General features: G+C 53.3%; 1 protein-coding gene across 3 annotated transcripts in view; it reads left to right on the forward strand.

Annotated features, from left to right (window-relative positions):
* The window catches only part of KIRREL1 (kirre like nephrin family adhesion molecule 1), a 108,728-nt gene that overhangs the window by 80,297 nt on the left and 5,794 nt on the right, over positions 1–22,637 (forward strand). Inside the window, exons 2-14 of one of the 3 annotated variants that reach the window (XM_032260738.1) lie at positions 4,799–4,948; positions 6,795–6,944; positions 12,960–13,117; positions 15,145–15,295; positions 16,284–16,389; positions 16,535–16,683; positions 16,856–16,983; positions 17,733–17,859; positions 17,949–18,049; positions 19,870–20,068; positions 21,537–21,644; positions 21,819–21,958; positions 22,522–22,599. In XM_032260738.1, the coding sequence (XP_032116629.1) occupies positions 4,799–4,948; positions 6,795–6,944; positions 12,960–13,117; positions 15,145–15,295; positions 16,284–16,389; positions 16,535–16,683; positions 16,856–16,983; positions 17,733–17,859; positions 17,949–18,049; positions 19,870–20,068; positions 21,537–21,644; positions 21,819–21,958; positions 22,522–22,599 (1,745 nt within the window). Of the gene's footprint in view, positions 1–4,784; positions 4,949–6,794; positions 6,945–12,959; positions 13,118–15,144; positions 15,296–16,283; positions 16,390–16,534; positions 16,684–16,855; positions 16,984–17,684; positions 17,860–17,948; positions 18,050–19,869; positions 20,069–21,536; positions 21,645–21,818; positions 21,959–22,521; positions 22,600–22,637 lie in introns of all 3 variants that reach the window. The other 2 variants (XM_032260737.1, XM_032260739.1) reach the window with 2 other exon arrangements.

Genomic DNA, 22,637 nt, shown 5'->3' on the forward strand with positions numbered 1-22,637 from the left:
CCCACAGAGCTCGCCTCCTCCCTTCTCACTCTAGTCTCCGTTCCCTCCGCGCTCTCCCTCTGCCTCTGTGTGGGTGTCTGTCTTTGTCTTACTTCTCAGCGTCATCTGTGCCTCTGTCAGCCTTCTCCTGGGTACCGTGTGGATGGATGTGAGTATGTGTGAGTGTGCGTGCCCTGGCACATGCGTGTGCTGCTCGGTTTTTCTCTGCCTGTCTTCACAATGACTGCTTAAGAGCTCACCACAGCTGTGATGGTGTCTGAAGACAGGGAGGGAGCAAGATCAAAGCAGGTGGGAATACACTTGAAACATACGCGCAGACTCTCACTGGCTGGCCCCAGACTGGAGCTGCCAGGATTTGACCCGGCAGTGGGAGGCTGGTCTGGTTTTCCCTTTATGTCTGCGGTCAGGACCTTCCTGGTTCCCCGTCCACCTGCTCCCCCCAACCCCGAGGTCACCTCCCCATCCCCCCACATAGAGCAGTTTTTTTGTGTTTCTGTTTGGCACTGGTTTTATTTCCTGGAAGTGGATGCAGGGGTAGGAACAGGATTGAAATGTCACCCCCAGTCCAGGGCAGGCTCGGCTCTGCGGCATGGATGGTGGAAGGCCAGGCTACCAGGGCCTGGGACGTAGAATGTGCACACAGATGTGTGCCTAGGCCACTTGCACTGGGTTCTTGGTGACTTCTTGACACTCAAGGTCAAACCAATACCTCACCCCCGTTTACACTGTAATGCTACTGGGTCTCCTCTCCCCTTCCTGCTGACTGAGCAGCTGTGCCCTGTCCCAGGCCTGCACCTCACTGCTCACTTTCTTTTTTCTTTTCTTTTTTGAGACAGAGTCTCGCTCTGTCGCTCAGGCTGGAGTACAGTGGTGCGATCTCAGTTCACTGCAACCTCCGACTCCCAGATTCAAGCAATTCTCTACCTCAGCCTCCCGAGTAGTTGGGATTACAGGCACCCACCGCCACACTTGGCTGATTTTTGTATTTTTATTAGAGACAGGGTTTCACCATCTTGGCCAGGCTGGTCTTGAACTCCTGATCTCATGATCCACCCACCTCTGCCTCCCAAAGTGCTGGGATTACGGGCGTTCATCACCGTGCCCTGCACCTCCCTGCTCACTTTCTAGGCTTTGTCCTCTGCTCTCCCACACCACCACCATATGTCAGAACCGACCAGAGCTTGTTTCCCTTGCCCTTCCCTCCTTGGCTCCAGGTTCTCTGTTTTCAGGGAGCTTCCCAGGAAGTTCTGCCCCAGCATTGCTCCTCCTCTCGCTGGGAGGAGGGTGCTGCCCCCTTTACCCGCCCAGCCTGTCTCTGCCTCTATGGAAGTCTGTGAACCTCCCCTCAGGGCAGGGGCATGCACTGGCTCCTTTTCTGGATGGAGATTTCACAGGCAGGACTGTGGACTTGGATTTACTCACTCCCACTCCCTCAGTCAACAGACATATTCGGAACACCTGTAGTGTGTCGGGCAGCAGGCCCTGCACCAGGTGATAGGCTTGATGATGAGTGACATGGTCCAGACTCCTGGAGTTGCCCCTGGGGCCCAGCAGGGACAGAGTGGCCAGTGCAGTGTGGACCCCACTACAGCAGAAGTGAGATGTGAGTAGGAAGGCCTTGAGGGAATACACAAAAGTCACGGGAGACTTCCCAGAGGAGGTGACTGTTTGAATCCCAAGGGAACAGGGGGAGCAGTGTCCTCCCCAGGGAAAGGCCTATGCGAGGGCATGAAGAGGTGACAAAGGCTCAGTGTATACAGATCAGAGAGAACAGGACTTGGTGAGGGCAGACTTGGGGCGTCCCCATAGTCATAAGCCTGGTCGACATAACCCAGGGGCATCTGAACTCTGTTTGGGATTCTGTGTTGACTGCAGGGGCTGTGTTGGGACCAGAAAACATTGCCTGTGGCTTTTGTAGGCTCAGGATCTAGGTTGCCTTTCCATCAAATTAAATTCCCGACTCTCTGCAGCGTTTTTCCTTCCATCCCCCTGTGTCTGGACTGAATTGCTTCAACCAGGCCTAAATCAAGAGGAAACTTCAAAACTCCCAGGAAGTCCGACACCACCTTCTTTGTCATGTTACTGCTCAGGTTTCCCACTGTCCCTCTAATTGTCTAACTGCTCAGGAGAAATAATGATCACAGCTGCCATTTACTGTGTACAGGCAAGAGACTAAACCAAGCATAGCATACACCTCATCTCATTTGACGGTGACAGCCATCCAGAAATAGACATTAACATTCCCTAGTTTACCAGGGAGGAAAATGAAGCCTAGCAAGTAACTTGGCCAAGGTCACTGGGTGAGGAGGCCACATAGGCAATATATAAACCATAGTCTGTCTCCTAAACCTATGGTCTTAGTATTTGAGTGCAGAAGGATCTAGCGGTCCTTAGTCCAGGCTTGTCATTGTATAGATGAGCAAGTGGGGGCCTGGATGAGAAACTGACAGGCCCAAGGTCACACCACTCCTCACCTCTCTGCAAGACCCCCATCTCCTGATTCTTCCTTTAAGTGCTGCTCATCTCCAGCTGCCTCTCCATTCCAAGTGGACAAGGGCCAGCTGCTTACTGTCCTTGAGAGACTTCAGCAAGAGACCAGGGTGTCCAGGCTTCATGCAGGAAAGCTATGCATATAAATTCCACCTCTGAGCCAGGGCTCACCAGCAGCCCCACTCTTAAGCCCTTGACTTGGGCTCCGGGGGCTGTGGGAAGGAGAAACGTGAGTGTGGAGAGTTTGCGGCATGGAGCTGCACTAGAGAAATGCGCAAAGATATGAATAAATTTGAATAATAATGAGGGCAATGCTTGAATTAATAATGTTGGCTGCTCACCTGACCCGCCCCTCCCCCAGGATCTCAGCACCTGCCACCCTAATCTCTCAAAAGGGATTATCCTTTAGAAAACATGAATGAGAGGTCAGGTCAGCAGAGTTGGCGAGCCACTCATGGAGCATGGGAGAGGGACCCTGTTTCTAACTTCCTGGCCCCTGCAGAGCCAAAAAGCTAAATTTGCACACTGCATCAAGAGTAAAGAGGCTGCCTCATGCCAGATCCCATTCTGGTTATCAGTCCACGCTGGGCCCCCAGCCACCTCTTTTTCAGTCTTCTTTGTGTGTGACAACCAATGTGGATGGATGTCGGATGTTCAGGGAGATTCAGATGGAGGAGACAGCTTGGCCCTCTGCCTTAGAGGAGAGGTTCCCATTCTCCTGGAACACATAGGGCAAACGCCCTCACCTACCTGCTGCCCTCTGCCATGTGACAAGCAAAATCATGGGCATAAGGCCTGATAGTTTGAGAGAGGAATCCCTGTACATAATGATGACAGCAGGGCCGAGTGATGTGACTGGTTGTATTTGCCCAAGGGGCCAAGGAATCGGGCTAGGAGGGTTTCCTGGAAGAGGGAAATGTAGCGCAGGTTTGGGAAGAAAAGGAGAAATGGGGCTGGTGAAGCAAAAGGAAGGGAGGAGACAAGACTAGGATCCCACTTCTGTGGGGGCTTAGAGGGAGATCCCGGAGTGGGGAAGGGTGAGTTAGGTCTGCTTCCACACAGGAGTGGTGATGGGTCGGAGGAATTTTAGAAAGCTGTGTTAGGAAAAGGTCAGATTTGGGGATTGTAGCCTCTGCAAATTCATGGGCTGGGGAGGGAAAGAAGAAGGAGGCGGCTGTCACTTTTGGGGAGAGCTGATTTCAGTTAGCTGGCGTGACAGGTTGGGGACATAGCAAGGAAGCCCCAGAACTCTCCTTTGCCATCCTCCAGCCACTCCCTTGCCCCCCTCCTCCTTTCCCCACAGCCCCATAGCTCACAGAGCTCTGCAAGGAGCCTAGGCCTGCCCCACCACTGGGGCCGACCAGTGCTGGTTGGAGCTGGTGGGTGGGAGTGCTGGGGGAGAAAAACCCGCAATGCAATTCCCTGCTCCATTTAGGCTCCACAATTAAAGGCAATTACTCTGCAGTTCTCTAATCAAATGCTCCCGGCCGAGCTGCCAGCCGGGCAGCCATGTGTAGCTCCCACAGCCGGAGGGAGAGTGGAACAAAGTCACGTGGCCTCGCAGCTCCCACGGTGAGGGAGGGTGGGTGTGTGCAGGTGTGTTCATGTGTATACACTTCTGCGCCCCTGCACCTGGGAGCAAAGGATGAACACCAAGAAGGGCACATGTGCCAAGAAGTGGGTTCAGAGCTACTTTGTTTTGGATATACTTCCCACCCGGGAAGCTTCTAGACACACGTGTACATGCCAGCGCCATAGAATCTACCGTGAGGTATTCATGGAGGAACTGTACCCGGCGTAGCTGCACATGTGTGTTGGTTCACGTTGGCTCACATCAGCTCACATAACACATGTCTAAGCAGGAGTCATTAATGTGGGGGTGGGGTGGGGCGGGGGTAGTAGAGGAACAGCCAGAACCTGGATGCAGGGGCTCAGGTTCTAATCCCACCTCTGCCATTAACTTGCCCTTGAGTAAGTTACTCTCCTCCTTGAACCTCAGGGTCCTCCCCTGTAAACGGAGGAGGACTAGACCCATTTCTAGGGGCTTTATGTAACAGTGCCGCATTTTCTGTGATTGCTGAGCACTCCAGCTCCTGAAACCCATTCCCATGGGCCTTGGAGGGAAGAAGGAAGAAAGGGCGAGGACGTGGCACCTTGGAACGAAGGGTTGAGACCGAAGGAGGGTAGGGACCGGAGAGCTCCCGTCCCCAGCCGGAGGCTCCCTCCCCCCTTCTGTGTGGTTACGGGGACCGCTTACAGAAGCCCCTCTCCTTACTCATCTTACCCAGTGCCAGCTTTGGCTTTGCAGGGACCCAGACCCGCTTCAGCCAGGAGCCGGCCGACCAGACAGTGGTGGCTGGACAGCGGGCCGTGCTCCCCTGCGTGCTGCTCAACTACTCTGGAATTGTGCAATGGACCAAGGACGGGCTGGCCCTGGGCATGGGCCAGGGCCTCAAAGGTGAGTGCCTGGCTACCCAACGCCCGAACCGTCCCATCTTCTCACCCCGTTCCCCACTTCCAGCATAGATTTCTGGACTCACCGTCCCCTGGTTCCCTCAGCACCCCCCTCTGTGCTCCAGCCTCCCCTCTGTCTCTGCTCCCAAGCCCCGTCTCTACGGCTTTCCCACCCTGCAGCTCTGCCTCTCCTCCCACCGTGGACTGGCTTGAGGAAGGTAGAATGAAGCCGGAGAGGCCCAGGAAACCAAGAGACCCTTACATCAGAGAGCTTCAGACACAGACCCCGTGAGGGGCGCTGCAGGCAGACAGCCGTCTAGCAGGCGGTGCTGGGAGACTCCCGAGTCTGCAGCAAGGGTAGGAGAGGGCGCAGGCAACTTCTGAGTCCCGCAAGTGTCTCATGCCAGCCTGGCTCGGTGCCAGCCCCTCTCCTCCCTGCTGCCCAGGCGATGTCTGCTCAGAGGCCAAAAACTCATTTTAATATCAGCCCGAGCACTCATTTATTTATTCATTCAACAAGCCTTTATTAAGCACTGGCTATGTAGCCGGTGCTGAAGCAAACATAATGAGTCAGTCAAACACACACAAAAAACCAACCGGAGAAACCTATATTCTAAAGAAAGTAAAGAGACCTTTGGAAAGGCTGCCCAGCAGAGTGGACACCTGGGTTCTAGTCCTGCCTCCATCACCTGCAGGCTCCGGCTGGGTGACCTTAGGAAAGCCACTTCACCTCTCTGGGCCTTGGTTTACCAATGTGTGAAACAGGCCTAGTTGTTGCAGGCCTCTCTGCCTTAGAAGTGCATTTGTGACCTGAACCCAGGAGGCGGAGGTTGCGGTGAGCCGAGATCGCGCCATTGCACTCCAGCCTGGGTAACAAGGGCGAAACTCTGTCTCAAAAAAAAAAAAAGAAGTGCATTTGTGAGTTTTGAACCAAATGGGAGCAGATATTTGTGAAAACACATTTTAGCTGTAAAGCACTGTAATGATGTAAATATGGGTGTGGGGGTGGGCTATATGTTTTTATTCTTATTATTGTTGAGGGAGCTGAGATAATGTGCTGTGAGTTCCATGTGTTACTACAGGTAGGGAAAATTTGTCTGTGTAGAGCCATCCATATAAGGGAAAGAGATGAGTCTGGTGGATTTATTGATGATAGAAAGAAAAAGAAACTGGGAGAGAGAGTGAGATCAATAGATATGGAGTGAGAAGAATCGATAGCCTCTGGATAGACGGAGATCACGGGAAGGAGCAGATGTGGGAACGTGACGGGAGGGCTGGGAAGCAGAAGGGGGTGGGGGAGCCTGGAGGGAGGAGGGCAGAACCCACTGCCTCAGCCACTGCTTCCTGCGGGAAACCAGGACTCTGGTTTAGGGGCTCCTCCAGGGACCCGGCGGGCCCCTGCCTCATTCTTCTTCCCTGAGCCGGCCTCAGGCTTCCCCCTGCCTTGTGAGTCCCGCAGAGGTGCTCCCCTGAGCTTATGTCTGTGCCGCGATGCCCTATATTTCCTGGCGCCCACACACCGGCTCTCCCTCTCTCTCTCCCCGTGTCCTTTGCTCCCTGCTGTGTGCCTTTTTCTTTCCGATTATTATGAGAGGCATTTGTCTGCAAACAGCCTCAGAGATTTCACCTGCTCACCTCCCAGCTTCAGCTGCCCTCCTGTCTGTTCCTCCGGCTGTACGGCCCCCAGCCTCGCCACGGGGCATCATGGCGTCAGGTGTGTGTGTCTGGGGCCTCACCTGCTCACCTGCCAGTGGTGTCCCGGGAGAGGGCAGAGGAAGGCGTACTGGCACGGGATGGCTGAAGATGCGTCCTTGTTTCAAGGCTGGGCCTCACTCTTCCTGTTTCTGCAGCCTGGCCACGGTACCGGGTCGTGGGCTCCGCAGACGCGGGACAGTACAACCTGGAGATCACAGATGCTGAGCTCTCTGACGACGCCTCTTACGAGTGCCAGGCAACGGAGGCCGCCCTGCGCTCCCGGCGGGCCAAACTCACCGTGCTCAGTAAGGACCCCAGCGCCCTTCAGTACGCCCAGGCCCCGTCTCTCTGTGTCCTGGCGGTCTCTCCCACTTTCCCGTTCCCGCTTTGATTTCCCAGCTTCTCCCCCTCCGTGGCTGGCCTCATCCCTGCCCTCATGCTCAAGTCCAGGTAGAAGAAAGTAAAGCAGGCAGGCGGGAGAGGTGGGTGCTGTGGGACGTGGGCTGTGAGGCCCGGCAGAGCCACTCAAGGACAGGGCCTTCTGCCTTTTAGAAACAAGCCTGTCCCCACCGGAGCAGGGAAGTGTGGGGTCATGGAGACCTGGGCCCTCCTTCCCCAGCTGTCCTGGCTGGCAGGCTTGTTGCTGAGGGGACCTCTGTCTCCCTTCTACTTTCCTCTCAGCTGCATCAAAGGGCCCCTGGGCCCCCCTCCGCCTCAGCCCAGCCTGGCACAGCCCTTCTTCCCCTCAGCTGCCTCCCTTCCTCCCTCAGCGCTCACCCCTCCTCTCAGATTCACCTGGGGGCCTCCTCCAGGAACAAGGGAATAGGACTGGAAGGAATGGGCCTGGAGGCCGAGAGCTGGGGTGGGGGTGGGAGGCTGGGATCCTGCTGTGTCTGGATGGCTGCTGGCTCTTGGAAGTCCAGGCAGCCACCCACTGGGGGACCAAGCAGATGTCCCTCTGTGGTAACCCCCGAGGCCATTTGCATAATGAGGGGACTCTCTCCTGCAGCAGTGCCACAGAACCAGAACGAGGCCAGCTTCAGCACAGCCCTCGCCCCCCTGCCCATCCAGCCCCGGCCTCTCTCCAGGCCTCACTCTTGCGGTGCTTCTGAAGCCGCCAGTCTTCCCGTTCCCTCCAGCACGGCTGTCTCAATGGGCCTCTGACTGTGTTGTGCTTTCTGTCTTTGGCTGGAACTCTGTCCGTCTGTGACTCTTTCTTCCCTAGTTTCATTGACACTGTCCCTTTTTTTGGCCTCCATTTGATATGCTTTGCCCCCCTTCTTTTCCTTCCCTCTAACTTGAAATCACTGAGTTTGTGGGAGCCCCCAAGATGGATGGGAGGAAGGAGAGAGGAGCTGAGATGAGGGAGATTGGGCGCAAGGAAGGTCTTCTGTTCTTTGTTTGGTTGATTGGTTGGTTCTTTGGAGACACAGAGTCTCTGTCACCCAGGCTGGAGTGCAGTGGCACAATCTGGGCTCACTGCAATCTCCACCTCCCGGGTTCAAGCGATTCTTATGCCTCAGCCTCCTGAGTGGCAGGGATTACAGGTGCCCGCCACCATGCTTGGGTGCTTTTGGTATTTTTTAGGAGAGACGGGGTTTCACCGCATTGACCAGGCTGGTCTTGAACTCCTGACCTCAGGTGATCCACCGACCTTGGCCTCCCAAAGTTCTGGGATCACAGGTGTGAGTCACTGCACCCAGCCTGTTCTGTTTTGTTTTTGTTTGCTTTTGCAGGGAGGGAGGTGAGAACATGACAAGTCCTCAGAGTGTGGTGAGAAGAGAGAGTCCTAGACTGCCCGTGGTTAGGAGACCTGGGCACCTTGGCCATTTTGGCATCATGATCCTAAAGAGGTGACAACCTCTGGGCATGAGTTTTCCCATCAGTAACATGGCATGATGACACCAGACTTTTCTTAGCAACTGCTGCTTTGCTGCACGGGGACTTGTAAACTGTGAAGGTCTGGGTGAAAGTGAGGTGTCAGAATCAGTGAGGACTGGAGGGACCCGACAGCCGATTTCATTGGATGTAAAGGCCCTCAGGGACCAGGAGTCAAGGCTGTTGGATGATTTGCTTTTCCTCTCTAGGACTAAAATGGGCAGAATTAGCAAGGAGCAGGAATGAGGTTAGACAGCAAAAATTAGAGGGTGAGCATGAATGCCAAGACATCATCTTCCTTCCCTCACTGAAGCGTGTCAGCCCCATGCTCAACCAAGCATTCCAAGGAACCATGAGACTCTTAGGAGACCTTCTTCCTTCTTTTTTCTTCCCTAACGCTCTCTATCTTAGACCCTGGCAGGTGCCACTGCTGCCCTGGAAAACTGCCATCCTAATGAGTGGGCCTCAATACTCTTCTCTCTCCTACCTTATCACAGAGACAGAGAAATGAAGAAAGGCCGACTAAGCCACTACGTGTTGCTGTAGCAATGTCTTACAATGGCACCCAGTGGCTTGGTTCAATCAAGGAGGAACCTGGTAAAGGACAATATCAGTGGGAACCCTAGATGGAAGAGGGCCTTGTTTAAAACCTAGCAAGCCAGTGAGGGAGAACTACATAGCAGGGGAGCCCACTGACTTGTTTCAAGGGCATGCTGGGTATTGAAGGTATGGTCCTTGCTGGCCTGCCTGGGTGATTTGGATGGATGAGAGAACAGGGAGAGCCCCAGGAGTAACTTTAAGCTGAGAGGGAGACAGAGATGGTTAGTCCAGCTGCTCTTCTCCCCTCACTCTCTCCTCTCCTTGTCTTTTCTCTTAAATTCTGAAATACTGCAACAAGAAGACATGACACTTCCTGCACCCCTTCCTGCATACCTGCTTACCTACAGCCTTTGCTTACGGCAACTGGGGGACCAGAGACCAGGCAGGGCAGAAATGAGGAGCGGGCCGTGCCCAGTGCCTGGTACCAGCCTCCCTGCATTGCCGTCAGCCTCACAGACTCCCCTCCTCCCCAGCCATGCTCCTTAGTGGCCCCCCAGCTCCCCAGACCAGCCTTCTTCACAGAATGGCCTCTGTTATTCTTCCTTAAGGTAGGACTTTGAAGGGATGCCTCCCATTCCCCCACAGATGCAGACACAACATAGATACACAGACCTCCAAAACCACAGTGATGAGCATGGCTCCTGGGTCAGGCGAGCCTGGTCCGCGTTCCAGCTCTGCCCTCTAACTCACTGTCCTGTCTCTGAGCACATCTGCTTATCCTCTTCCAGCCTCCGTTCCTTATCTGTAAATTGGGGTTAATGATATTTACCATGAAAGGATTAATGAATATACTTTGTGGTAGGGATTAAATGAAGTCACATACAGGAGGCGCCTCGGCTGGCACAAGATGAACGTTCAGTGCATGGTAGAAATGACTATTGTTGATCCCACCACCATTTACAGTTGGCTGCACCTTCTGCATTTTGCTTTGCCTCTGCAATAACAACTCTGGGGAGTAGGTGTCCATGTTATCTTTGAAGTTTAATAAACAAGGAAACTGAGGCCTTGTTTGATCACAGACTCAGGGGCACAAGAGTGTAGGAAGGCACATGAGCATATTGTATACACATCATAAAAACTTGCTCTTACACACATGCACACATGGACTCACGCCCTCTAACAGCTGGCTCAGCAGGCACCTTAACAGCTTTATTGTCATTTGTCCCAGAGCTGAAGGGCTGGGATGAGCTCATGGAGGCTGGGCAAAGAGTTTGGAAAATTCTAGAGAAAGGTGGACCACTGGCAGAGGTGACAGATAGGTAGTCTTTGTGTGAACAAAGGGGAAGGGGGCATTACCAGGGCAGAGGAAGCTGATGCCTTCCCCTTTGTTCACACACCTGGGCATGCACCTGAGCATGGCGTCTCCTCGGGGCTCTGCTCATCCAGGATCTTCCTCCTGGGTGTGGCAGCAACATGTGGCCTTAGAGGGGCCCCGAGAAGACCAGGAGGCCCTGAGCAGCAGCTCTTTATTCGTTTCTCTCCACCTTTCTCTACTTTTCAAGCTGCTCCCCATCCCCATCCCCACACCTGCCCCCATCTGGCATTGGAACCAGATACACCACAGAACAAGGAGGAGGAGCCAGGGAGTCAGAGGATGATTGGCCGGGCAGGAGTTGGAGCCACCGCTACGCTTGTCCAGGCAGCAAGGCTAATACATTCCATACCTCACACATGCCCTGCACATTAGAGTCTGTGTACAGTATCTCATCTGACCTTCACCAGGCTCCAGTGAGTAGGCATTGCTATGTCTTGGTTTCTTCTCTGATGAAGAAACTGAAACTCAGCGACTTCAGGAACTCATCTGAGATCACAAGACAGGTGAACAAAGGTGCCAGGATTTGAAACCAGGCAGCCTGAATCCAAGTTTTATTCTTTTTCACTATAGCACTAGGCATGCGTGAGTTGAACAGAATGCTAAGACAGGCTGTGAGTAGTTTCTTTCTACTGGAAACCCCAGCGTGGAGACCTTCATTGTGTCAATTCTAGGACAGCCCTGCCCACCACTGGGCACCGTGGGTCTCCCTGGGTCTCTTCTCGATTGTTCCATCTGGACCCTCCTCTGAGCCTTTCTTGTCTTTCTCAGAAAGAAGCAAACAAAATCTTTTATTGGTGGGGCACGCTGGCTCATGCTTGTAATCCCAGCACTTTGAGAGGCTGACGTAGGAGGACTGCTTGAGCCCAGGAGTTTCAGACCAGCCTGGGCAACATAGAGAAACCGCTTCTCTACAAAAAATAAAAATTAGCAGGGCATGATGGTGTGTGCCTGTACTTTCTGATACTTGAGAGGCTGAGGTGGGAGGATTGCTTAAACCCACGAGTTCCTTTCTCATTTCTGGTTGATGAACGCTGGGTGGACCAAAATAATTATAATCAAAATCTTTCTGCCTTTATTTCATCCGCATCCCTTCATTAGTTCAGCAAATATCCCTGAGCACCTGTGATCACCCAAGCTGTGGGCTAGACATTGAAGGGTTGATAGTATAACAGAAGCAGCCCCTGCCCTCAGGGAACTTATAGTCTGGTTCACCTTAGAAGCCTATGGAGATAGGGCAGGGAGAGCCCCCCTTATTTGCTAGCATCAGACATCGGTTAATTCAATTCTGTAAACATTTAGCAAGAGCTGACTTTGGTCACATTCTAGGCACTGGTGACCATATGAATATTAGTGAGACAGGGTTGCTGTTTTTCCAGGGATAATAGTTTTGGTTGGGGCAGGGTTAGATCACGGTTAGAAGTAAACCAAATCCAAGGCAGATGGCGCTATGAGCTCTGAGTGACTGGCGGGGGGCCTCCACAGTGCGGGTGGGCTGTGGCATGGAAAGCCTTGTGCATCAGCTGGGATTTGAACAGGATGGGAAACACTTCAACGGAAGCTGTGGGAGAAGGGCATGCCATATGGAAAGCAGGGCATTGCAGGTCTTGGCTTGAGGACCCTGAACAGGAGGCTGAAATGCTTGGAACTGATGCCATAGACATTTGCAGCCATTGAAGGTGTTTGAGCAGGGGAGTGGCACATTCTTAGCTGTGCTATAGGGAAAAAAGCCTGCTAGCAGTGTGACATGGAGCTTACTGTAATAGGCTGGCCCATCTGGCTGCTCCAGGGCAAAGGAGCAGACAGGAGGGAGGATGCGAGAAGTCCTGTGGAGGTAGTCACCTTTCCAAGCCAGACTCCCAAGGATGTGAGCTGTACTCAGAGTCTGAGATAGCCCAGCCCTTTCCTAAGTTTGAGGCTTCCATCTGTAGCTCTGAGCAAAAGTAGGGTATGCCGCTCATGCCTGTAATACCAGCACTTTGGGAGGCTGAGGCAGGCGGATCACCTGAGAGGTCAGGAGTTTGAGACCAGCCTGCCCAACATGGTGAAACCCTACTCTCTCCTAAAAATACAAAAATTAGCCGGGAGAGGTGGTGGGCATCTATAATCCCAGCTACTTGGGAGTCTGAGGCAGGGGAATCGCTTGAATCCAGAAGACGGAGGTTGCAGTGAGCTAAGATTGTGCCACTGCACTGCAGCAGGGCGACAGAGCAAGACTCCGTCTCAAAAAAAAACAAAAACAAACAAAAATACAAAAACAAACAAAAATAATAAGGGCATGTAGTACCAGAAACTATTACAGGCCAGGAGAGAAAAACAGACAAGGACTGGGAAAGATGTGTGAGCTGAGAACCTAGGTGAAGCCACTGCAAGAGCAGTGGAGACAGTGGTTGTAGGTTAGGGGCAGGGTGGTCCGGCCTACCTAGAGGCGCACCTGCAGGTGGAAGGATGCTTCCAGAGCCAGGAGTTTTGGTCGTCAGGGAAGTGTTAGCCACACCCTGCGCTGACTTTGCTTTGCTTTCTCCCACAGTCCCCCCAGAGGACACCCGGATTGACGGAGGCCCTGTGATTCTACTGCAGGCAGGCACCCCCCACAACCTCACATGCCGGGCCTTCAATGCGAAGCCTGCTGCCACCATCATCTGGTTCCGGGACGGGACGCAGCAGGAGGGCGCTGTGGCCAGCACGGTGAGCTCCGGCCAGCTCCCCCAGCTCCTCCTGGGCCTAGCCCAGCTCACCTCTCCTTTCCCGCAGCGGTTTGAGCACAGACTCAGGGGCACACAGACATGAGAGGGGTCCTAGAGGTCGTCTGGTTCAACTCTCTCATTCTACAGTTGGGAAAACTGAAACCCAGAGAAGAGAAATGAATTCCCAGGTTTACTGTGTCATTCAGTAGCTGAGCAGAGACTAATAGAAATAATAAGTTGCCATGGATTAACCACCTACTGTGTGCCAGACACTGTGCATGCTAAGCACTTTATGGACAGTCTCTCTTAATCTTCGTAGGAGTCCCATAAAGGAGGCATTATTTCCAACTTACCAAGGAGGAAACTGGTGCTCAGAGAGGTTGAGTGATTTGTCCAAGGTCACACAGCTGGCAAGCAGCAGAGCTGGGTTTTGTACCTGGGTCTGACTGCTTTCTCTCCACTGATTACTTCTGCCTCTTTCCTTCAGCATCTGGTTGTCAGATTATTCCAATCATCTCAACAAAGAGGCTGGGGAAGCAGGGATCCTTATATGCATTTTATAGATGAGGAAGCCATGAAAGATGTCAAGTGACTTGCCCAGGATGACACAGCAGAGTGGACAGTACCGCTGAAATTCCAATCCAGATTTCCTGTCTGGGGTCACCCTGCCAACCGTGGGTAAACATGTGGATTCAGCCCTTTGCTGGTGCTGCAGGAACACTTCTCAGTGTGGGGAGAGAGATGTTCCCACGCTCCTCAGCATGCAACCCCAGGGGTACCTGGATTCTGGCTTCAGTTCTGCCCTGAGCACACTGTGTGACCTTGGACAATTCACTTCATTTTTTCTGGCCTTAGTTTCTCATTTGACAAATGATCATTTGGCCTGAGTGGTACTTAGCCTTTTCACAACCAAAAACTGTTCTTTTTCATCATCAGGGCTGCATGTTGTTCGATATTTTGGCAACAAAACAAGTTGGTTTGTTAACGTCCATTTGTCATCCACCCCATTTTTCATATTCATTAAAGACAGTGGCGCTTCAGAGCAGCACGAGGCAGCCAGTGTTACTGCGCCGGCCCTGAACCGGCCCTGTCCAGCAAAGCAGCATGCATGGTGGTCCAGCCACAGGAAAGTGTCAGCCACACCTTACTTGGATTAATAATATGGCTTCCCTCAGGCCGTTTGCAATATGGGAAACAGCTTAAGGGTTCCTGTGACCATATTTAAGGACCTTTGGCTGTCACTGAGCAAGTGTGAGACCTCAAGCCTGTGAGTCCCTTCCCTGCCCTCAAGGAGTGTACAGTTTAGCAGAAGAAACGTAACCCTGAAACACTCACACATGGTGCCTACGAGCAAGGCTGGATGTGCGTAGAGCTGTGAGCAGGACACAGTTACTGTGAAGGGAATAAATTCAGTCTGGGAGAGAGTCCTTGGGGCTGGGCTGGCTGAAGAAGGCTTTCCAGAAGAGAAGGGATTTGCGCTGGACCCACAAGAGTAAACTCTAATGTGAACCGTCGACTTTAGTCATAGTATGCTTGTTTTGGTCCATCAGTCGTAACAGACTTATCACTCTAACACAAGGTGTTAGTAATGGGGAAAACGCTAAGGTCGGGGAGGAGATATATGGGAACTCCCTGTACTTTCTGCTCAATTTTTCGGTAAACTTCGCTCCAAAAGCTAGTCTATGATCTGGACATAGTGGCACACTCCTGTAGTCGCAGCTACTGAGAAGGCTTAGGCAAGAGGCTCTCTTGAGTCTAGATGTTGGAGGCCAGCTTGGGCAACATGGCGAGACCCTAAAAATATATAATTTTTAATTAAAAAGAATTAATAGTCTATTGCTTACACACACACTCACACACACACACACACACACACACACACAGAAAAGAGGCTGTGGGAGTGAAGTGGGGGTGAGCTTTAAATTAAAGTACCCCTCCAGCCCAAGCCCATCTCTGAGTCAGGTCGCCTTAAGAGCAAAGTAGGGGGCTTTTAGCGTGACCATGTCTCCCACCCTTGTCATGTCCCAGGAGTTGCTGAAGGATGGAAAGAGGGAGACCACTGTGAGCCAGCTGCTCATTAACCCCACAGACCTAGACATTGGGCGTGTCTTCACCTGCCGAAGCATGAATGAGGCCATCCCCAATGGCAAGGAGACTTCCATCGAGCTGGACGTGCACCGTGAGTGGCCTAGGGGGAGCAGTCTGGAGCAGGGGGATTAGAGGAGAATGTAGGCAGCCTTTTGAGAAGCACAAACTAAGAGTCCTCCTGTGGTCTCCAGGACAAACGCTCACCTTCTTCACATCTTTCATTCCCTGGATTAAACTGTGGGGACTAAAGGCTGGTAGAGAGCATTGGCTGTGGAGTCAGGCCGTCCCCAGGTCTAAACCAGCCTGTTATTAGTCAATGATTTACACTCTCAGGGCCTCGGTTTCCAATTCTGGGTACTGTATATTGCAAAAAATAAAATACTGGCCTACAGTCCCTTATTCAAACTAAACGTGATTTGGTGGCAAAGCCTGAACCAAGGCTCTTCATAGTCTTTAATTCAGTCTTAAGTTTCACTGCAGATGTATTCATATGTGTGGCTATGGGATGTGACTCAGATGCTGCTAGGGATCTTACACAGTAAACGACCTATGCACAGCATGCTTTTCTACATTTGAAACATTCTGAATTCTGAAATGCGTCTAGTCCCAAGGGTTTCAGATAAGGGATTGTGGACCTGGACCTGCCTCCTGGGGTTGTGAGCATTAAATGAGATATAGCAGAAGAGCATCTAGCATGGAGTATTCTTACCTGGTAGGTGTGTCGTAAATTACCTCTGCCCAGGGAGCCATGGAGGTGTGAGCAGCAACTGGAGATGCCCAGACCCCATCCCTTTTAGTGAGCCAAGCAAGCCCACACTGACGCCTAGTGGCCACAGCGGGTCATTAGTCCATTGCCTTATTTGTCCCTTTGGTGTCTTCCTTGGTGGTCACCCTAGCGTGCCCCCTAGAGGCTCCATGTGGAAAAGGTGAGAAAGAGCCTGTTTATTGGAGGTGGTTCACTGCAACCTCAAATTCCCAGATGCCCCCCAGAGTGATCAGGTCTGAGTGTATGTGTTAGGGAGGGAAAAAGAAACTCAAGGGACAGAAAAGACCCTGACTCCCTGTCCTCTACTTTGCAGACCCTCCTACAGTGACCCTGTCCATCGAGCCACAGACGGTGCAGGAGGGTGAGCGTGTCGTCTTTACCTGCCAGGCCACGGCCAACCCTGAGATCTTGGGCTACAGGTGAGGGGGTCAGGGTCTGGGAGCACTCTGGGGAGTGATACAGAAGAGGTCGGGGTTGGAGCCTGTACTGGGGAGGCCAGTGTTGTGGGTGTAGTTGGGAGGGTCTGAGCCCTGATCCCACCTCCATGTTGCCTCCTCCCCCCAGGTGGGCCAAAGGAGGTTTCTTGATTGAAGACGCTCATGAGAGTCGCTATGAGACAAATGTGGATTATTCCTTTTTCACGGAACCTGTGTCTTGTGAGGTTCACAACAAAGTGGGGAGCACCAATGTCAGCACTTTAGTAAATGTCCACTGTGAGTAGCTGGGAGGGCAGGGACGGGGACAGAGAGCAGGGGCCACCGAAGGGCCTGGGGCAGAGTCGGGGATGCCTCCTCCAGGGAGGTAGCAGGACAGGAGGAAGAAGATTGATTGGCATTAACCCCATGAGCTTGAGACTCTAACAAGTGGCTTCATTCTCCCTCACAGTTGCCCCCCGGATTGTAGTTGACCCCAAACCCACAACCACAGACATTGGCTCTGATGTGACCCTCACCTGTGTCTGGGTTGGGAATCCCCCCCTCACTCTCACCTGGACCAAAAAGGACTCAAACATGGTAAGACTCTTAACTGCCTATTCTGAATGCTGGGGGGAAGGGGCGTGACCACAGATGGGCGCAGAGGAGTCCGGGGGGCTGCAGCATTATCTTTCAGATTAAACCTGGGCTATTTCTAAGGTCTTGGGATTTGGAGGAGAGACACAGTGCTTATGGTTATCCCCACCTCTTCTCACAGGACAGCTGCCAGTTCAGAAGCACTGGGGGACAGACCCAGCTGTGCATGGGAAGCAGGGGGGGATGGGAGGAAGGAGGGCTTGGGGCGGGCGTGCTGCAGTGGCAAAGGTCTGGTAAATAACGCCCCACAGGGCGGTGGGGAAGCTGAGGCGATTCGCTAGAGAAGGCTGGAATGGCCTTTAGCTCCTCAGAGACCATGGTTAGATCATGTGGGCCAGAAATGCAGGAAGAGGAATCTCAGAGTAAAATGTCCTCACAGTAAAATGTTCAAGGAAAATACTAGAACAGATCATCAGAAGAGGCTAATCCTCCTAAAATGATCGCAGCCTTCACCTGCCCTCTCTGGTCTCCACCCCATCCCTGCCCACTCTTGAAGAGGTGTAGGTGCACTTACGTGCCAACCTGTGTAGAGTCAGGGCATGGACCAAATGGACTCGGGAACCCCATTTCCCTTCTGGGAATTCACTTGTGGCCCTTCCTGCTTTCTTTCCAATGCCTCCGATGTGGGGCCCTCATGGACCTAGGGGCCCAGGCCTCCTGGCTCCCCACCCGAGGCTGCTCTCTCTGCCCAGGTCCTGAGTAACAGCAACCAGCTGCTGCTGAAGTCGGTGACTCAAGCAGACGCTGGCACCTACACGTGCCGGGCCATTGTGCCTCGAATCGGAGTGGCCGAGCGGGAGGTGCCGCTGTATGTGAACGGTGAGTGAGTGGCCGGAGAGGCAGCCGGGCCTGGGTGGGCCGGCACTGCAGTTTCTCACTGGCTCTGACTTGTGGCTTCTTGCCTGCAGGGCCCCCCATCATCTCTAGTGAGGCGGTGCAGTACGCCGTGAGGGGTGACGGTGGCAAGGTGGAGTGTTTCATTGGCAGCACGCCACCCCCAGACCGCATAGTAAGTGCCAGGCCCGCCCGCAGGCAACCCAAGTCCTGCTTCTTTGCCCAGGCCCAGCCTCCTCTGGCCTCCACTGGTTTTGCTCCTTCAATTTCCCCCTCCCGTTTCCATCCTTGAATCTTCTGCCTTCTGTCCATCTGTCCCTTTACTGCTCAAACCCACCTCCTCCCTTACTTGTTATGTATCCCTGAGCAAATTACTTAGTGTTTTGAAACTCAGCTTTCTCATCTATTAAACAGGGGCAATAACTCCTACCTAATGGGGTTGCTGGGAGAAGTCATGGCAGCAACAGGTGTGAGACGCCTAGGCCAGCCCTCAGTTCATGTTAGTTCCCCCTCTCTCCCCTGGGCTAACACTCTCCTCCTCTTCTCCTTCATCTGTCCTGTCATCGACCTCCTGCTCTTTTCCTTGCTCCCCCCACTTCCCTGTCTCCTCCTCCCCCGGCTTCTCCCTCTTCCTTCCTCCCCATCGGTTCCCCCGCCTGCCTGGCCCACTCTTCTCTCCCTCCTGCCTTCCTCCTACCAGCCCCTTTGCCTTGCCACACTCCTCCCTCCTTTCTCCTCTCCCCCACACCATGAGCCATTAATTCCTTCCGTGACCATTAACTGTCAAACCCCTCATCACATTTAATGACCATTTGGCTAACTCCAGGGCTGCCCAGGGACACTTCATTACCACGGCCGCCCAGGCAGCAGGCGGCTGGGCTCCCGGGGGGCTTTCCTTGCAGATCTAGGAGGATTGATCCCTGGAAAGGAGCCAGTTCTCAGCTGCTCCCCCTCCCTTAAGTTCCACTCTGAGGACGGGGCCACACAGGGGAATGGCCCGGCTGAGGGGTCAGGGATGGAGGGGTCCAGGGATACCCCATTGTGGGTTCTGCCTGTTATGAGTCTGTGGATGAGTCTCCAGGGCCAGCCAGGCAGGTCATGTGTGTTGGTTCAAGATACGCCTAAAGATTGAGTTACACTCAATTAGAATCACAGGCCGGGTGCGGTGGCTCACACCTATAATCCCAGCGCTTTGGGAGGCCAAGGGGGGCAGATCACCTGAGGTCGAGAGATCAGCCTGACCAACATGGAGAAACCTCGTGTCTACTAAAAATACAAAATTAGCTGGGCATGGTGGTACACGCCTGTAATACCAGCTACCCGGGAGGCTGAGCCGGGAGAATAGCTTGAACCTGGGAGGCGGAGGTTGTGGTGAGCCGAGATTGTGCCATTGCACTCGGCCTGGGCAGCAAAAGTGAAACTCTGTCTCAAAAAAAAAAGAATCACAGACTATCAGAGACGGAAGAAACCTTGAGCATTGTCTAGCCCTAGCCTGGTTCGGTCAATGTATACATGAAGAAGATGAGGCCTAGCGCGGGTCAGGGAGGCCACACGGGGGCTTGATGGGGAGAAGAGCCCAGCGTTCTGGAGGACCAGTGCAGAACACTTTTTGCATCTGGGGTTCCCAGTGTTGGTTCATTGGATCAGCTGCATCCACATCATATGCGATCATTATGAAAATAGAGATTCTCCTCCCTGGAGATCCCTATTTAGGACATAAGTCCCAAGAATTTATATTTGAAAGAATCTCCCTAGGTAAATCTGATGTCAGTCATGTTTGAGAGCCACCGCTCCCCCTTGAGTGGAGAGTCAGTGCCAAGGGTGTGAGGCAGTAGGTGTGACTTAGGTTTGTTACAGGGAGGTGTTAGGCTGGGCTTGGGGGGCACACATGGTACATAGGGGTGAGGGTGCCTTCAGGGTGGATCAGCAGGCACATGGGCATGGGCTTCTGCCACCTGCCCCTTTCTTAACTCCTTCCTGCCCTCTCCACCACAGGCATGGGCATGGAAGGAGAACTTCTTGGAGGTGGGGACCCTGGAACGCTATACAGTGGAGAGGACCAACTCAGGCAGTGGGGTGCTATCCACGCTCACCATCAACAATGTCATGGAGGCTGACTTTCAGACCCACTACAACTGCACTGCCTGGAACAGCTTCGGGCCGGGCACAGCCATCATCCAGCTGGAAGAGCGAGGTGACTGGCAGTGCTGCCTGCCAGCTGGGGTGCAGGGCAGCCTGAGGATTCTGCTCCCTCTTTTCTCCTGGGGCAGGGCTCAGCTGCTCCCCTTCCCTTGAGCTCTGCTCTGAGGGAGGGAACACACAAGGGGATGTCCCGACTGGGAGGTCAGGAGTGAATGGGTTTGGGGCTGCTCCCCTCTGGTTCCTGCCTATTGTAAGAGTCTGTGCATCAGTTTCCAGAGGGATCTTAACTCCAGAGGGAAAAGAACTGTTTTGGGCCTCCCCACCAGAACCTGGCCTCCATGCTCAACTGAGGAAATTCCCTCACTTTATTAAAGTTTACTGAGCATTTGCTATGTGCTAGGCTCTGCCCTAGGGGCTGCAGGAAGTGCTGTGAACAAGACACAGTCCCTGACCTCAAGAAACTTTCAGTGTAGTGGAAGGACTTACAGAGTGGTAGCAAATGAATTCAAATGGAGAAGAATCAAATGAACTGCAAACGGGAATAACACTGCCTATCTCACTGTCCTGTGAGGATTAAATGAGAGAATATTTACAAAATACCAGGCATATAATAGGTGTTCAGTAAGTATGGGCCCCCTTACCTCTTCAAGAATTGTTACTCTGCTAGCAGAGAAGTGTTCTCTCCTTTAAGGCATTTCTCGCATGATAAAAGAGGTATTCCTTTGACTTTTGGAAGCTCCCACGTCCGAGGAGGAAAATATAGCATTTTTCATTTTATTTTTTGAGAACTAACCATTTGACATAGGAGATGGGGAACCCCATGGAAAACGACAGCATCCCATCAGTTCAGTCTTAACGGAGCATGCCAGCAGGGGGTTGGGGTGGAGAAGAATGGAGTAGATACAGTAATGTGAGGCTCCACAGGGAAGGATCTCAGAGGGGAGGAGCTCTAAGCAGGATCTGGATTCAACCAGGGCTGCTAGGAAGAGAGAGAAGGCTGGAGGCAGGATTCCTGAGTTCCTCCTCGGCTCTGGGAAGCAGAGGAAACCAGGAAAAACTCTTAGAGCCCTGAGTAGATAGGTGCAAATGGGGCAGTCACGTGGTATTATGGATGAGAAGCTGGTCAAAGATGTCAGAACACAGGTGGCAGACTGGAGAGTTTGGAGACAGCTGACCTCCAACAAGAGCAAGGAGCCAAGCCCCAGGCTTGTGGGCTGAAGGACAGGGATAGACAGACAACCAAGGCCAGGGCACACTCCTGCCCCAGCTGCAGGGATGAGACCTGACCATGATCTCCACTCTGATGGAACTGGAGCACAGACAAAATCCAACCACAATGACCTTCCTCTCAAATCCAACCCTGACTTAAAACTAACACGTCCGCAGACTCAGTCAAAACTTGGCCCTGTACACAAGCCAGGGTGGCCTCTGTAGCTGTGGCCTAGCCTTCAGCCAGCACTGAGCTTAGCTCCCAGTACAACTCCAGCCTCACCCCTCCACCTTTCCTTCCCCATCGAAAGAGGTGTTACCTGTGGGCATCATAGCTGGAGCCACCATCGGCGCAGGCATCCTGCTCATCTTCTTCTTCATCGCCTTGGTATTCTTCCTCTACCGGCGCCGCAAAGGCAGTGAGTATGGGCCCTGTGCAGCCCACAGCCTCCCCAGCCCTTCTGGGGCCACGACAGGCAGTGCTCGGCATGGATGGGGGGTTGGCTGTTGAGCTCCAGCCCAGAGGGAGCCAGAAGCAGCCACTGCAGAGGCCAGCAGGAAGCACTTGATCCAGGCCGCCTCTCCCATCCCAGGTCGCAAGGACGTGACCCTGAGGAAGCTGGATATCAAGGTGGAGACAGTGAACCGAGAGCCACTCACAATGCATTCTGACCGGGAGGATGACACCGCCAGCGTCTCTACAGCGACCCGGGTCATGAAGGCCATCTACTCGGTGAGGGTCCTGCTCCTCCCTGGCCTCCTGCCCTCTCCTCTGTCAGAGGACCAGCTCCATCCCAGCTCTAATATCCACTGTCATTCTCTCCTTCCTCTGTTGGCCTTCCGTGGTCCTGCCACACACACTCTCCCACATTCACACACATACTGTCTCACACACACCCCCAGGTTAGTTTCCTCCAGCAGAGGATAGGCAGGTGGGGTTCTCCAAAGGCTTCCTTTGCCCCATCTTTTCCCCCACAGACTGTGAAAGCTGGAAACCCCCAGAGGCTTTCTGGTCCATCTGCCTCATTGTTGAGATGAGGAATCAGCCCTGGAGAGGGGCAGTGACGTTTACAAGGTCACATTACATGTTAGCAACAACACTAGTGCTTGAACCCAGGTCTCTGGCCTCTTCTGCCACATCCCAGAGCCTCTGCTCAGAGAACCCAGAGCTCAAGTCTGCCTTTGCCTTCAGACCCCTCCCGTGAGCAGGTGGCCTCTGAGTGTGGGGAGGGGTTGGTGAGAGGCAGGAAGGGCAGGGCTTCCGCCTGCTGATGCCCCACTCCTGCTGCTCCGCAGTCTTTTAAGGATGACGTGGATCTGAAGCAGGACCTGCGCTGCGACACCATTGACACCCGGGAGGAGTATGAGATGAAGGTGCGGAAAGGGGAAGGGCCAGGGCACCAGGGCCGGTG

The sequence above is a fragment of the Sapajus apella genome, unplaced genomic scaffold, assembly GCF_009761245.1.
Source record: "Sapajus apella isolate SASKATOON/1434 unplaced genomic scaffold, GSC_monkey_1.0 scaffold119, whole genome shotgun sequence".
NCBI classification, from domain to species: Eukaryota; Metazoa; Chordata; class Mammalia; order Primates; family Cebidae; genus Sapajus; species Sapajus apella.